The 14923-nt window shown below is 38.9% G+C and overlaps 1 protein-coding gene across 4 annotated transcripts in view; it reads right to left on the bottom strand.

The window, feature by feature from the left end:
• The window catches only part of ncanb (neurocan b), a 145203-nt gene that overhangs the window by 15375 nt on the left and 114905 nt on the right, over nt 1-14923 (bottom strand). For 2 of the 4 annotated variants that reach the window (XM_077606629.1, XM_077606627.1), the window contains 5 exons: nt 14546-14704; nt 11680-11762; nt 11204-11348; nt 7824-8006; nt 2678-5158 (listed from right to left, as the gene is read on the bottom strand). In XM_077606629.1, the coding sequence (XP_077462755.1) occupies nt 5013-5158; nt 7824-8006; nt 11204-11348; nt 11680-11762; nt 14546-14704 (716 nt within the window). In that variant the 3' untranslated portion in view covers nt 2678-5012. Of the gene's footprint in view, nt 1-1699; nt 1816-2677; nt 5159-7823; nt 8007-11203; nt 11349-11679; nt 11763-14545; nt 14705-14923 lie in introns of those variants that run through there. The other 2 variants (XR_013301238.1, XM_077606630.1) reach the window with 2 other exon arrangements.

The following is a 14923-nucleotide window of genomic DNA, read 5'->3' on the forward strand; positions in this document are numbered from 1 at the left end:
TTGGTCGACCGGACGTTTGGTCGACCGGACGTTTGGTCGACCGGACGTTTGGTCGCTGGGTTGTTACTGTTGAAACCAGCTCTCAAAATTATAATCATGAGAGAGAGAGAGTTTAATATCTTAATATATAATATCAAAATATCAACAGTAAACTCTCGAGCGAACCCGGCGACCAAACGTCTGGTCTACCAAACGTCCATTCTACCAAACGTCCATTCTACCAAACGTCCGTTCGACCAAACGTCCGGGGACCAAACGTCCGGGGACCAAACGTCTTTCGACGAAACGTCCGGTCACGGCCTTTTCCTAATTGCCCAGTTTGGGCCAGTGGGACACCGCTAGCAGTTCAGAACCGATAGAAGAAGGAGATCCATTCTGAACCACCAGATCTTCTTCTATTCACAGATGATGGAGGCATCCGACGAATATTCAACTGTCCGATGAGCATGGTCCAGCTAAGCACTTTAGCAAAACAGGTGTATGCCTCTCTTAATCATGTCTAATGAACTGAATTCAACATATGGACTCCAATTCTGAGAGAAGAAGAATCTCAAATCAACAGGACTGAAGTTCTGGAAGAATTCTGATGTATGTAAAATATGAAAATCATCGCAGAGATAAAGGTGAGTTGAGGAGTCTAGTGACTTGACAAGCAGTTGTGAAAGCTGCTCCTAATCGAGAAAATGTGTCAAGTGTGATCTACAGGGCTTTGGCCACAGTGCCATGTTTTGAAATGTGTTATGTGATAATGTGAAGATGTGAAATCCAGTGTTTCTTTTTCTAATCCAGTTGAACTTTGACGGCGTGATTAGAAGATAATGCAGGAGATCCCCATTGATTTGTAGATGCTGCCAGAGGAGTCTGCTATTGACTTGAGGAGAAGGTTACAAACAGAGAGGCTCCGGAATGATCTCCCATTTCGCATCAACTTATCTTTGGATTACTTGAGTACACCTTTAATTAAGAAATGAATTTTGAAAATGAACATTTAATCCTGATTATGTGATTATCTGGAGTCTATTGTCTACTCCATTCACGGCCACATTTCCCATCAATACACTCTTGTCTGACATGTCAGCATTTTGGCGTTTCACATCCTCATCAATGTGACATGCTGATGTTCACAGTTTAATCTTTATCTTCCTCAAATCCCATTGCCACCAATATCTAGAGATAATTTAGTCGTTGTCCTCTACGATGATTGTATACTCATAGACCAAAAAAAAAACCTTCAACTTCAACTCATTTTTCAAATAATAATAAACAAATATATGTATATAATATGTAAAAATATATCATAAATAATAATATGTTACAAATATTGTAGATTCTGCTAATCCAACAAGGAAATAAATTAGGGATATTTTCTTTATACTTTTCTGCTGCTGCTCAAAAACTAAACAAAAAACATAATACAGTCTCTTCTAAAAATGTTGTAAATTGAAATCCCTTATGGATGTTGCACCAAATATTGTCTCCAAAAACAGTCTAAGACAAAACAAGACGTGTTCAGTGTTGGAGCAGAAATGTAAATATTGGTTGTTTTTAAAAGGGAATGAGTAGAATATGGGAATGAATAGTTATTTTTTTCAAATCTCTATACAGAATTCATGTTTTGCTGATGACGTGAAGGCCGCAGAGGTTGCAACTGTAGGCGTGCACTCGTAAAAGATAATCATCCTCAAGTCCTTTCTCTCACCTTAAGACCCCTTGCTTTCTCCATCGCCGTGGCAACCAGGGAGCTGCCCCTTCCTTCACTTTCAGCCTGGAGCCAGAACCAACTGGTACAAAATTGTATTATTTATATCTGCCTAGCTGTAAAAAAACAAACAAACAAAAACAAACATTTGAATTAAAGCACTTGCAGACTTGACTTTTTGAGGGCCATAGCTTCAATTCAATTTCATTCCCTAAAAAATCCACACAAGTTCTTCTCTATGAAAAGAGACTTGACGTATATGTCTAGCTGTCTTAAGTGTAGTTTAATACGTTAATTGATTGTATTACATACTCCTATTTTATTGCCTGCCAGCAGACAATTTTTCCTCGCATTTATTAAGAAGAAAATTAATCAAAATTAGCGCTGGGAAAAAGGAACAGGATAAAATATTGGTGTCACTGATGGCAATAGATGTCACATTCATTCATTCCCATTTTAAATGTATGGGCCATCAACTTCTGTAACTGGAAGTGAATGTTTAAGGCAAATTTAATGCTTTTTTCTTTCTTTTCGAGAACGTTTGTGATCTGTTTGATATTGTGTCACAAGAATTAAACCTGGAAATCTTAGAAAAATAAAGTTATCTGTTATAAAGAGCATTGGGTTGAAACCTGGAACCATGTCATCAGTGACGTTACATTAGTCGTCGCAGATACAAAATGTGATTTTATTTCAACTAAATTAAACAGAGATAAAATCTGAAATAAAATTCAATCTCCTGTTGTGGTAAACTTTCAGGGGTGAACAAAGGTGAAGAAAAATGACTTAAAACCCAGAAAAATACTGGTTGCCTGTATCTACTATACCAACCATCCATCAAAACCCAATTTTTGTTTGCAAGATTTTCAACATTCCGATTTCAAGTCGCCTCAGGCTTTAGAAATTGAGCGCGTAGATATTTACAAGCGAGAAAAACCAAACAAGCACAACAACAAAAACAAGAAAACACGGATAAGGTCGAGTAACAGATCCAAACAAGATTTTACTTTAATGATCATTTAGCTGGTAAAGAATAAAATACAATGACTGGAATTCATATGAGGACACATCAATAAATAAGAATAAATACATACACACAGCCACACACACACACACACTGGCTCTACTCTTTTGTTTCAGCTTGTTCCACAGAAAACAACACTTTGGAAATAACATAGATGTTTTGACCCTGCACCGAATGTGATTTTTTTTAAATGTGTTGACAGTCATTTTTTCTATGGGGAGATAGATACCGTACGCCGTGTTAAATTGGTCAAAAAATAAAATGTCTTGTATTAGAACAAAAAAAAATGAACGGCTACGAAAGTATTCCTCTATAAATTGCGACTCAAACGTTCACATCTTTCCATGTTGTTTGCCGACGAAGATAAACTTGAATTTTACTGCCCTGACGACAACAAGTGGGCGTATTGACATCAGGCGACCGCTCGCGCTGCGTGAGTAAGCCGATAATAGGAATTGTTAATTAAGAATGCAGAGATTAATTAAAGCGATAGGAGGTGTGGAGGAGCAGCACGGCTTCTCGCGCACATTCTAAAATACCAGGAGAGCACAGACAGGCACAAAAATTATTTATTTTCAGCCGTCTTTTGATTGTATATTGGGTACATAACGGAGGAACGAGCTCTACCTGCTGCTGACAGTTGATTGGTCAACATCATTGAAAGCCTCTTTGCACATTGATTTGTTATTTGTTTTAATTGCTTTTAACTTGTGTACAGCAATTTGTTTGGATGTTATTTTAAATGTGCTTTATACGTTTTTACTTACAAAGAAAATGATTACCAGCTCAGTGAAATCCAATTTATCCAATTTAGTAATTCTTTAACTTTAACCAGTATGTTTTTATCATTCCTTTTACCAGTGAAACATGAAAGCAGGCTCCAAACATAGTGAGAGGCTGCTAGAGTGGATACTCGTGTCCGGTGAGTTCTAGTGATTAACTGAAAGTGAAAGCTGGGTCAGTAAAATGATTAGAAAAGGATAAGCAAAACTGTAGTCAGTGATGTGGATTTAATCTCACAAGCTGGAGCCTTTACGGCTGAATTTTAAAGAAGAAAACACAGCAAGCTGTCAAGAAAAATGGGAGTAAACTGCTTCATTTTCCCACCTTTAGAGCCACATGAGTGAGTGTTTATCTCTGACATGGACGTTCACATACCCACACACCCACCCACACACACACTCGCACGCATTCTTCACTTCTATCACACAGAGACTCATAAATTGAGACGTGCTACTCAGAAAAATACTTGTAAGGATGGCCAAAATGGCTTAAACACGAAAAAGAGATGGGAGGGAAAACTCACAAGTTGTGAATGGAATCCATTTACAGTAATCCTCATCATATGTGCTGATTACTTTTTACAAATTTGGAATGATGGAAAAATATTTTTGACCTCAATTTTTTTCTGAAGAAGATGTTGTCAAAGGCCTGCCTAGGAAAAGTAGGAACACAGTACCATGTTAGCCAGCAATACCCAAAAATTCTCAGCTAATTGACATCTCTTAAGCGTTTCGGTGCCGAGAATGTGAAACGTCATCAACTGGAATCGAAACTTTCATCGCCAGAGTCATCATCTAGGTTTGAATATAATGTTATCTGACCGGGAAAGGGTTAAACGGGTTACATTTGCCACTATACGGCAAAGCACGACATGAATTAGCTCAACTCGTTTGAGTAATTGAGTAATAATGCAGCGTTTCCAGATTATAGTTGGCAAACGGCATTGAGATAAACTGTGCTGAATGAAATAGTGCGAACTGGAGAATCTGCAATGAGCAAACTCTGAATATGCAGCGGAATACTGCGCAGTCATTTCATTATACAAGTCATAAATAGGTTGTTTTTTTAACAATACGTGCCCTTGTCCTACCTCTGTTGTGACTTTGATACTTATCTGATGATATGAGATGAGATGAAGATGATGGACTTGGATGAGTTGGTTGAATGGCTTGAAACACACACGAGAAAACACCAATCTAGAAAGTCGAGAGAACATACAAAACCCAAAAAGATGGTATTTACAATTTGTACTTAAGCACGAAATGTGAGTAAGACGATAAAACGGGGAGAGGGGAGGACAGAAGGGGGCGTAAAAAGGGTTACGAAGGGATCGGCTAGCGTCCTGGTTATTGTCCCCGGAAATTTCCAATGATACAGAGGGACCCCAAAGCGAAGGGGGGGCTGAGGGAAGGGGTTTGGGGTGTAATAAATAGGGAAAGAGGGTTCACGGAAAGAAAAGCTGAGGAGAAGAAGAAGGGATGTAGGTTTTTTTTCTCTTCTTTTGGTTCAGAAGTGGCCCGGTTTAAGGCTCTGGTCGGGGTTGTGGCGGCTGGCGTCTCGGTGGCCGTGTCGCTTGTGCTTCCTGCGCTCCCGTCTGCCCTTGTGGTGGTGGTTGTGGTGGTGGCGCCGGTACCGGTGGGAGTGTTTAGCTGCTGAGAGTGAAAAGAGACACCAAGCCAGGGTCACCATTTATTAGAAATGGGATGCTTACATGATTTCAAAATCACTGTATTGGAGGAAACCCACGCAAGCCCGGGAAGAAAATGCAAACTTCACACAGGAAGATCTGGACCTGGAATCGAACGGTACTCGGACGTTTCGTCGAAAGACGTTTGGTCCCCGGACGTTTGGTCGAACGAACGTTTGGTAGAACGAACGTTTGGTAGAACGGACGTTTGGTAGAACGAACGTTTGGTAGAACGGACGTTTGGTAGAACGAACGTTTGGTAGAACGGACGTTTGGTCGCCGGGTTGTTACTGTTGAAACCAGCTCTCAAAATTATAATCATGAAATAGAGAGAGAGTGAGTTTAATATCTAAATATCTAATATCAAAATATCAACAGTAAATTCTCTGTCATAATTTGACAGTGAGCGAACCCGGCGACCAAAGGTCTGTTTTACCAAACGTCCGTTCTACCAAACGTCCGTTCTACCAAACGTCCGTTCTACCAAACGTCCGTTCTACCAAACGTCCGTTCTACCAAACGTCCGTTCTACCAAGCGTCCGTTCTACCAAGCGTCCGTTCGACCAAGCGTCCGTTCGACCAAGCGTCCGTTCGACCAAGCGTCCGTTCGACCAAGCGTCCGTTCGACCAAGCGTCCGTTCGACCAAGCGTCCGTTCGACCAAGCGTCCGTTCGACCAAACGTCCGGTCGACCAAACGTCCGGTCGACCAAACGTCCGGGGACCAAACGTCCAGGGACCAAACATCCGGGGACCAAACGTCCGGGGACCAAACGCCTTTCGACGAAACGCCTTTCGACGAAACGCCTTTCGACGAAACGCCTTTCGACAAAACGCCTTTCGACAAAACATCTTTCGACGAAACGTCCGGTCACGGAATTGAACCCTCTATCTCAGAACTGTGAGGCTGAAGCACTTACCCCCGGCCGGCCTTGTCCGACACTTAAAAAACATCTTTGTTTTGAACCGAAAAAACAGGTTGCTCAATCCTTGACAGAGAGTTTCTGTGGCGTATTTACAAATAACTCCTTTGCTCATCAATAAACATTTAAAGGAATTCAAAAAGTATTGTGAAGGTCAAAATAAAATGCTCGTTTTTTATCCACCACGCAAAGGCATGATCTCATTATGCGTTGCCAGTCGAGAACTACCCACTCACGAACGAGCGTGTTCCCTGGCTGTACTGCCAAATGTCCTCCCTGTACCTTCTCGGATGTTGGTGACAAAGAAATGCTGTCTGCAATCAACGATAAGAACATTAGAACTCAAGGCCATAGATTTTTTTTTCCCCAAAAAGAAAAGATAAAGTGCTGCAGGAAAAGCAATCTTATTCACTTTTAGACACAGGCGCCATTATTCCGTGTTTTTTCATCAGTGAAATGAGATTCCGGTGAAATAGTTAGGAATGCAAGCCTTTATCTTTCCTCTGAGGAGCAATCATTATTATGCTGAAAGGTTATGAAGTGAAGACTGTCAGAGTGTGTCGTTTAAAAATGGATTTGGGACAAACATTGTTTATCTGAAAAAAAGAAATAAGGAGCATGAAAGATGTGCCATAAAAATTCAACTTTTGATGACTGTTTTTGTGGGTACACAACCACTGATTGTTTTTTTTTCCCTTCCTAACATCAAGCAACAAAAAGACTCTGAACTTTTTTTTCGGTTTTATGATGAGTCATCATCACACTCTGTAGTTTTGTCCAGCTTTAGCTTTTAGATTTTATCAACAACAGTTCATTGACTTTTAGTTGGGATGTACGTACTATGATTTTATCACATTTAATACACCATGTCTACCTCATAATTCTAAAATCGACACTTATCTATGTTGACTACTACTTTTATTTATTATATTGACTACTTATTTATTATATTGACTACTTATTTATTATTTTGACTACTTATTTATTATATTGACTACTTATTTATTATTTCTGACTTATTTATCTGTTTGTTTGCTTATCCACTTATGTGATTACTTATTTATGACTTATTTATGTTTGTTTGCTTATCCACTTATGTGATTACTTATTTATTTTTATGACTTATTTATGTTTGTTTGCTTATCCACTTACGTGATTACTTATTTATTATTCATGACTTATTTATGTTTGTTTGCTTATCCACTTATGTGATTACTTATTTCTTATTTATGACTTATTTATCCATTTGTTAGCTTATTCACTTATGTGATTACTTATGTATTTATTGTTATTATTTATTTGTCCGTTTGTTGTTGTAATTTGTGCAATTTGTGGTGAAACTTTAAATCTCACTATACTTATATAATGACAATAAAAGCATTCATTTTGATTCAATTTAATTCTGATCTGGTGTGGAGTTTGGATGTTTTGCCCAGGCCTGCGTGGGTTTTCTCTGGGTGTACCGCTTTCCTCCCACATGCCAAAAAGATGCTAGACTGGTTGAACACTCTAAATTGGGTAAATGCTTGTCTTTTTGTGCCCTGCGATTGGCTGGCCACCGATTCAGGGTGTACCCATAGTTGGCTAGGATGGGCTCCAGCACCCTCGTGGCACACATCCCCACAAACCCTGGCACAGTCAGCTAAAAGAAGCGATATCCTGATAGATTGTAGTAGTTTCCTCGGTTGGTTGCTTTGGTAAAAACTCACATTTTGTGCAGATGATTTTCGGCTCGTCCCATTTGCCATTGGCGCGGCACTTGGCCGTCGGGACGTGGCGTTGCTGGTAGCCATCGGCGCACTGGTAGCGCACAGTCGAGTGGATGTCGTAGCGGGAGCGCGTTCGGCCAACCAGGAAGGCGTTATCCACGTGAGGTGGCGCTCCGCAGAGTACTGGAGAAATGCAAACATCGTATTGGTCAGCATTTGTACTTGACTCTAAACATCCGTCCAACACAAAGGACAAGCGGATGGGTGCTCATAGCATAAATTCCGCGAGGAGTAGACCACTAATTATTGGGGTTATCCTTAATCATTTCATTAGTCATTTCAAATAATGACTTTGCCTCACTATCTGTTTAATTTATGACAGAATTGACAGTAGTCCTTGTCTGAAAACCTCCCGAAGAGACACGGCAAGGAGAAAACAATAAGTCTGATTAAATGCCAAGTCAACGTGTTACACTTTGAACGTGTTGCTAAAAGAAAATTGCAAATGTTTTCTATAAAGGCTCCATTTTCTGGCAAGCTCACCTTTGTCCACTGCTGAGATTTCAAACTGTGGAGGCAAGGTGAAAAATATTGAGGTGCGGATAAGGGAAAATGCTATTAAAATGACTTATGAGGAAAACGGTACTTGTGTAATATAGAATATGGCCAGAAGGAGGAAAAGAGCTGGAGTGTAACTTGATTTCTTAAAGGAGGATCATTAGAATTTTTGTCAAATACTCAGAAGGCTCCACTCGATCTTTGCAGCCGTTCGGGATGCTCTCAAGACGGGTTCACTTCTTTAAAGTGCACCGTATTTGCTTGCATGCTAAACAAGAGGAACACTTAAGCATACTTTTGCTTTACTTGACAGTTTCCTCAAGGGTTTTTGCTTCTAATCATCACACTTTTCACAGAATCTGAATGATGCACTCCATTCTTTTTTGCTACCGTGACCATGATAACACTAGAAACGGCATTGGCAACAAAAACACTTTTGCTGTTCGCTGAATTCATACTTGTTCCCTATTTACGGGAACAAAAACAGTAGACTGATACCATCAGGACTCTTATCTAAATCTTGTTGCTAGGGTACAACCACGGCTTGTGTTTCACCGTTTTCTAGATAGATCAGATTTATCTTATCTTCCTTGTGCAAAGTGGACGCAGCTGCCATGATGCGTGTTTATACTTTGGATATAACGGAGACAATATCGGTTAGAAATCCATGATGTGTGTAATGATGCTGCTGTTCCAGTCATGGGTCCATCGTTGTCACGGTAACCAACGACAACGGTTTTGTCATTCCTCATAATCTCTCTTTCAACTAAGGTTTATTTCCATTGCAGTTGAACCTTTAATTGTAGAAAATGTTTTCACCACAATCCCACATTTTGTAACAGAGTTACAATGTCGCAATCTACTGAGGTGCTAATTGCCATTAAAGCCGTTGTTGCACCATAATATCATTTTCAATTTCACGGAAAGGAACTTTAATTCGTCTGGCAAGGGCATTTGTTCTGCTGTTTAGGTTGAAAGAAAATTTGATAGGTTTAATAAAACTGAAATCCGGCTTACTTAAAAACATTGAGTTAAAACGACCTAACAGAAGCCAAGTTTACTTAGAATTTGTGAAGGTCTAGTTCTCAATTAAAACTTAAAAATTCAAGTTGTATATTAAATTCTTCTATTTTTACACCATTTGAATTAAGTACACTTCAATTCCGTCTATTCTCGTTAATTTAGGATCAGAAGTCAGGTACACCCTAGTCACATCCATAATTATAGTTTCAATTGTAATTGTTTACTTGCTAATTAACTCAAATGACACACCTATTGATGACTAAATTGGACCTGTCAATAGCAGTCTCATCATTAAAGATGCTGACCTATATCGTTAGAGGAGAAAGCTCTTGGATCTAATAGAAAATTACCAGAGTAGGCTCCTACAAATGATCAAATAACTATCTACTTGTCTTACATATGGTAACACTCATTTACCCGAGGTTCTTTTTAAATTGCCTGTTTCAACAGCACTTGTATGTTCTTGATGACAAACCTCTACGGACCTCTCCTATTTCTTTCAAAACATGAGCTAAATAGACTAGCCGTGTTTATGTTTCCGAGTGACCAAAAGCGAACGTGTTTATAGAGCACTTGGGGGGAAAAAAATTAAATAAAAGATTGAGGATGCTGAGAGTGGAGCGCTCCTTGTTAATCCAAAACGTTGCGGGAGTGAAGATAAGCTTTGCTGAAGATGAAAAGGTTGCTGTGATTGTTCGAGACTGATTAAGGGCGCAGGTGAGATGCAATAGATTGCCTTTGTAGGCATCTCATTTTTGCTAATGCAGTGTAGCTCAAATACTCAACAGGGAATCCTCGAGTTATGACCGTGTTCCGGTCCTATGCTGGCAACATAACCAGAATTTCCACATGAATCGGATTTCACATACTTAAATATACTAATACTTTAAAAAAGTAAAATACATTCAAACAAAAAAGAGGCTGTCATTATTGCTTAGAGCACGTGTCAAAGTGGCGGCACGGGGGCCAAATCTGGCCCGCCGCATCATTTTGTGTGGCCCGGGAAAGTAAATCATGAGTGCCGACTTTCTGTTTTAGGATCAAATTAAAATGAAGAGTATAGATGTATATTAAATTTCCTGATTTTCCCCCTTTTAAATTAATAATTGTAATTTTTTTAATCATTTTTTTCTGTGTTTTTAGTTCAAAAATCATTTTCTAAAATCTAAAAATATATTTTAAAAAAGCTAAAATAAACATTGTTTTAGATCTATAAAAAACTTAATATTCAGGCCTTTTAATCCGGTTCTTTTAATCCATTTATTAAAAAAAATCTAAATATTATATCTAAAATGGTCCGGCCCACGTGAAATCGAGTTGACGTTAACGCGGCCCGCGAACCAACCAGAGTCTGAGACCCCTGGCTTAGAGAGTTAGGTTTTTCATGGTTTCTTTGTAACCGCAAGCATGGAACAAGCCTACATGCAACCCGATTTGTTACATGACTGTCATTACTTTCAGGTTACATTAATCAGAAGTTGCTTGACTTTGACTCTCGGCGACGTAAGGTCTAAGCGACTACAAAACTGCATTTGGCGACAAGTTTGGCCTTTGCTTATGAAGTGTGTTAATTATCATTTACATGGTAATTGCACTTCTTTTGGATGAACCTAGAATAACCAGTTATGTTCGCACAAACACTAGCTAAGCAGAAATTATGGTGCAGTGGACTACAAGTTAAAATGTCATAGTTCTAGGACATTCTAACTTGAGGGCTCCCTGTACTATTTGCTAGTGAGCGACTTACATTTGTGTTTTGTTTTTTTTGGTGCCTGTATATGTTCCATTCCTCTCCTTACCTGTTCCCTTCTTGCAAACGTAGGGCAAGTTGTAGTTGCACGGCACGTCGTTCCATTTGCTGTTCTCGTGAGCGATCATCACCACGCAGTCCTCGCCGCCAGCAAAGAAGTTGTCGGGTTGGTTCGAGCGCCAGTTCTCGTATTGCTGCACAAAAATGTTGAAGTATGTGAGATCGATCCCAAAAAAAATTCACTCGGTTTCCCAGGTAACATGACATGATGTAGCGATACAATATGAACTGCTCGTTCATTCATCTTGCATACCGCTTATCCTCACAAGGGTTGCAGTGGGGGTGCTGGAGCCTATCCCAGGCAGAGGAGACCCTGAATTGGTTGTCAGCCAATCGCAGGGTATAATGAAAAAGACAACCACTCACATTTGCAATCACACTGACACCGAGTGGGAATCGAACCCAGACTTCCCGCACCAAAGCCAGGCGGAATAACCACGGAACTAACGAGTGTCAAGTGCTCACCAAGTCCATTTTATCAGTCCACTGAAAGTCGTCCTCCACCGTGCGGTCGTTTAAACCGATCCAAGTGTTGTCGTGACTGATACCTGAGAACCAAAAGCATAAACAAGTCATTCTTGTGCACATAAAGGCAAATATTGACATTTAATCTATGCAAAATCAAGATTTTTTTCACTGGATCTAACATGACTGAAATGTGTGAGGAAACCAGATACAAACATGATAAAGGTGTGACAAAATAAATCAAAAACAAACATTCCTCATACTAAACACAACCCACACATGTAATAAATATTGCAAACTACCAAAATAACTACCCTTTAATGCAACAAAAGTTAACATGACTCGTATTATTGCTATTCTTGTCATACGCTGCAAGATATGAACAATGTGTGATTTTTAGGAAGGATTAAAGGATTAGGTGCTATTTTTCCCCAGGATAATTCAAACATTCAACATGTAAAATGGATGTGAACATTTTTGCAGAACAGTTCTCATACAATTCAGGCATTGTGACTCCATTTTTACAGCTTTGTTTTATTTTGATTGATTTGATTTCCTGCTGACAAAATTCACTTTTTATATTGAAATAATTTATATTGAAACTGATGTCACCGATTTAATTCCATAGATCACATGTGTCAAAGTGGTGGCCCGGGGGCCAAATCTGGCCCGCCGCATCACTTTGTGTGGCCCGGGAAAGTAAATCATGAGTGCCGACTTTGTGTTTTAGGATCAAATTAAAATGAAGAGTATAGATGTATATTAAATTTACTGATTTTTCCCCTTTTAAATCAATAATTGTAATTTTTTAATCATTTTTTTCTGAGTTTTTGGTTCAAAAGTCATTTTGTAAAATCTAAAAATATATATAAAAAAAGCTAAAATAAACATTGTTTTAGATCTATAAAAAACTTAATATTCAGGGTTTTTAATCCAGTTCTTTCAATCCATTTATAAAAAAAAAAATCTAAATATTATATCTAAAATGGTCCGGCCCACATGAAATCGAGTTGACGTTAACGTGGCCCGAGTCTGACACCCCTGCCATAGATTATCGCTTCATTGACATTATAATTTGACTGTACCCCGCCCAAAAAATGAAAACATCAAAATACCTTCAAAACCAGAATATTTTGCATTATGAAAACACTCAATGATAAAAACCCAAAACTCCCAATATAGCAGGAATGGCTAATTTTTAGTTTTTTTACTTTGTTGTTAATTAGCAATCTCACTGATATGCTTTGACTATTTATCACGATGCAATTTTATAATTCCTTATAAATAGCCTTGATTGAGAATCACGCAATTGCACTTTTACGAGAACAAAAATTCCATTGGTGAAATAATTCTGCATTGCAATCTTGCTTGCAATCTTGCTAGTTTTAAAAAGGCCGAATTATGATCTCTGTGGTGTGCCGAATTCAGCCTCGAGTCTGAAATCGGTCCTTTATACTTCTGAAGAAAACAGCCGTCGCCATGGACGATCTCTATCCATAATCCCGCGGTGATGACTTTTTTTGTTCTCGCGCGAAAGCAAAAATGTCAGTGTTGACGTTCCATGCGTGAGGGGACTTAATCCCATTGTGCGTCGTCTCCACATTACGCTGCATCTGATTAGCGTCATCAGCCAGCCTATTAATCTTCCTAATGACGCTGATCTCCTTATTGCAGGGGTGGAGATGTCTCATCTTGAGGCGATGAAAAAAAAAAAAAAAGCTTTTCTGATTTCGTTGTTGCTCGTATGCAGAAATAAGAGTAGAAAATTGGTCGACGTGACTTTTTTCCTCTTTAAAAAGTGTGCAAAATGTGCTGGGTGTGCTTGTTTTGTCGCCAATGTGGACACGAGTTATCGATTGGCTTTTCACAGCGGAAATCAGATCACCTGTTTCCAGACAAATTACATTGACAAAGAACATGACAGCAGATTAAACGCTCTGTCATAGACGCTTACATCAGCGCCAAAGGGCCAGGGAACACTCGGAGCCAAGTGTTTATTCGGGAATTATCAAAGATGGGAGCACGAACAAAGCACCTGGAGAACAACAAGCGATAGAAGCAAAAATCACGATAAACTGGAGGAGTGGGAGGTTATGCTACATTCGGATAGGTGGCATTTTTTGGGGTGAATTCTCATTTAAAGTCAATTTATGCAGCCTATTAAATATGTTTTGACATTCACGTGACTCGAGTTGCCAGAGTTAGACGTTTCCTCAATATCCAGTCAATCAGATTTCAAACAAAGAAAAGAAAAATATGAGGACCTCAAGAATAGTCCAAATATGAGTTGATTAAAGTCTGCATTTTTTAAATATTATAAGAGAAAAGTTGTATTATTATTAGATTAAAATTGCAATATTACTAGAATTAAGTCATACGTTGAAATATTACGAGATTAAAGTTGCAATATTACTAGGATTAAGTCATACGTTGAAATATTACAAGAGAAAGGTTTTATAAGATTAAATTACGTCAAGTAAAATTATGATATTAAAGTCATGACATCACGTAAATTATGTTGTAATATTGCAGGATTAAAACCGTAATATTATAAGATTTAAGTCTCTTGTTGCTTATTTTTACGTTATGTTGCTTTCATGGGCTGAGACTTGGTAACCTATCAAGACAAAACTATTTCTGGCGTAATATTACAAGGGAAAAATTAAGAAAATTACAGGGTTATAGTCGTTATGTATTACTTATTTTGGCATTAAGTGAACCACGTTGAATCCCATAGATTCACCTTTGGTATTTAGATTGAGATTTTTTTTAAAATTCAATCAATTAAACTTACTTCAAACACAAAGCAACTTTCGCCTAATTTCACCGCCTGATTTCACCGCCTGATTTCGCCCGTTTCACTCACCTCCGACAAAGTTCTGCTCGGCCGGACTGTGGATGCTGGCCAGATGACCGCTGTGTTCCCTGCAGTCCTTCTCGGCGTCCTCCCACGTGTGCCGGTGGCTAAAGTAGCGGTAGCAGTGGCCGTGGAATTTCCGCCATGAATGCTCGCAGCCTTCCGTGTCTACAAAAAAAAAAAGGCAAATCCTTCAACACTACTAGGCTGCTAATTAACAGTTACTCATCACAATTATGAACCAAGAATGATAAAAAAGTGGATCTAATAACAAAAAGATTACTGTATTTTTTGGATTACAAATCGCAGTTTTTTTTCACAGTTTGGGGGTGCGACTTATATGTGAAATTATCTACCTACCGAGTTGGATATTTGTTTAAAAGCGAC

This window comes from Stigmatopora argus, chromosome 8 (assembly GCF_051989625.1).
Source record: "Stigmatopora argus isolate UIUO_Sarg chromosome 8, RoL_Sarg_1.0, whole genome shotgun sequence".
NCBI classification, from domain to species: domain Eukaryota; kingdom Metazoa; phylum Chordata; class Actinopteri; order Syngnathiformes; family Syngnathidae; genus Stigmatopora; species Stigmatopora argus.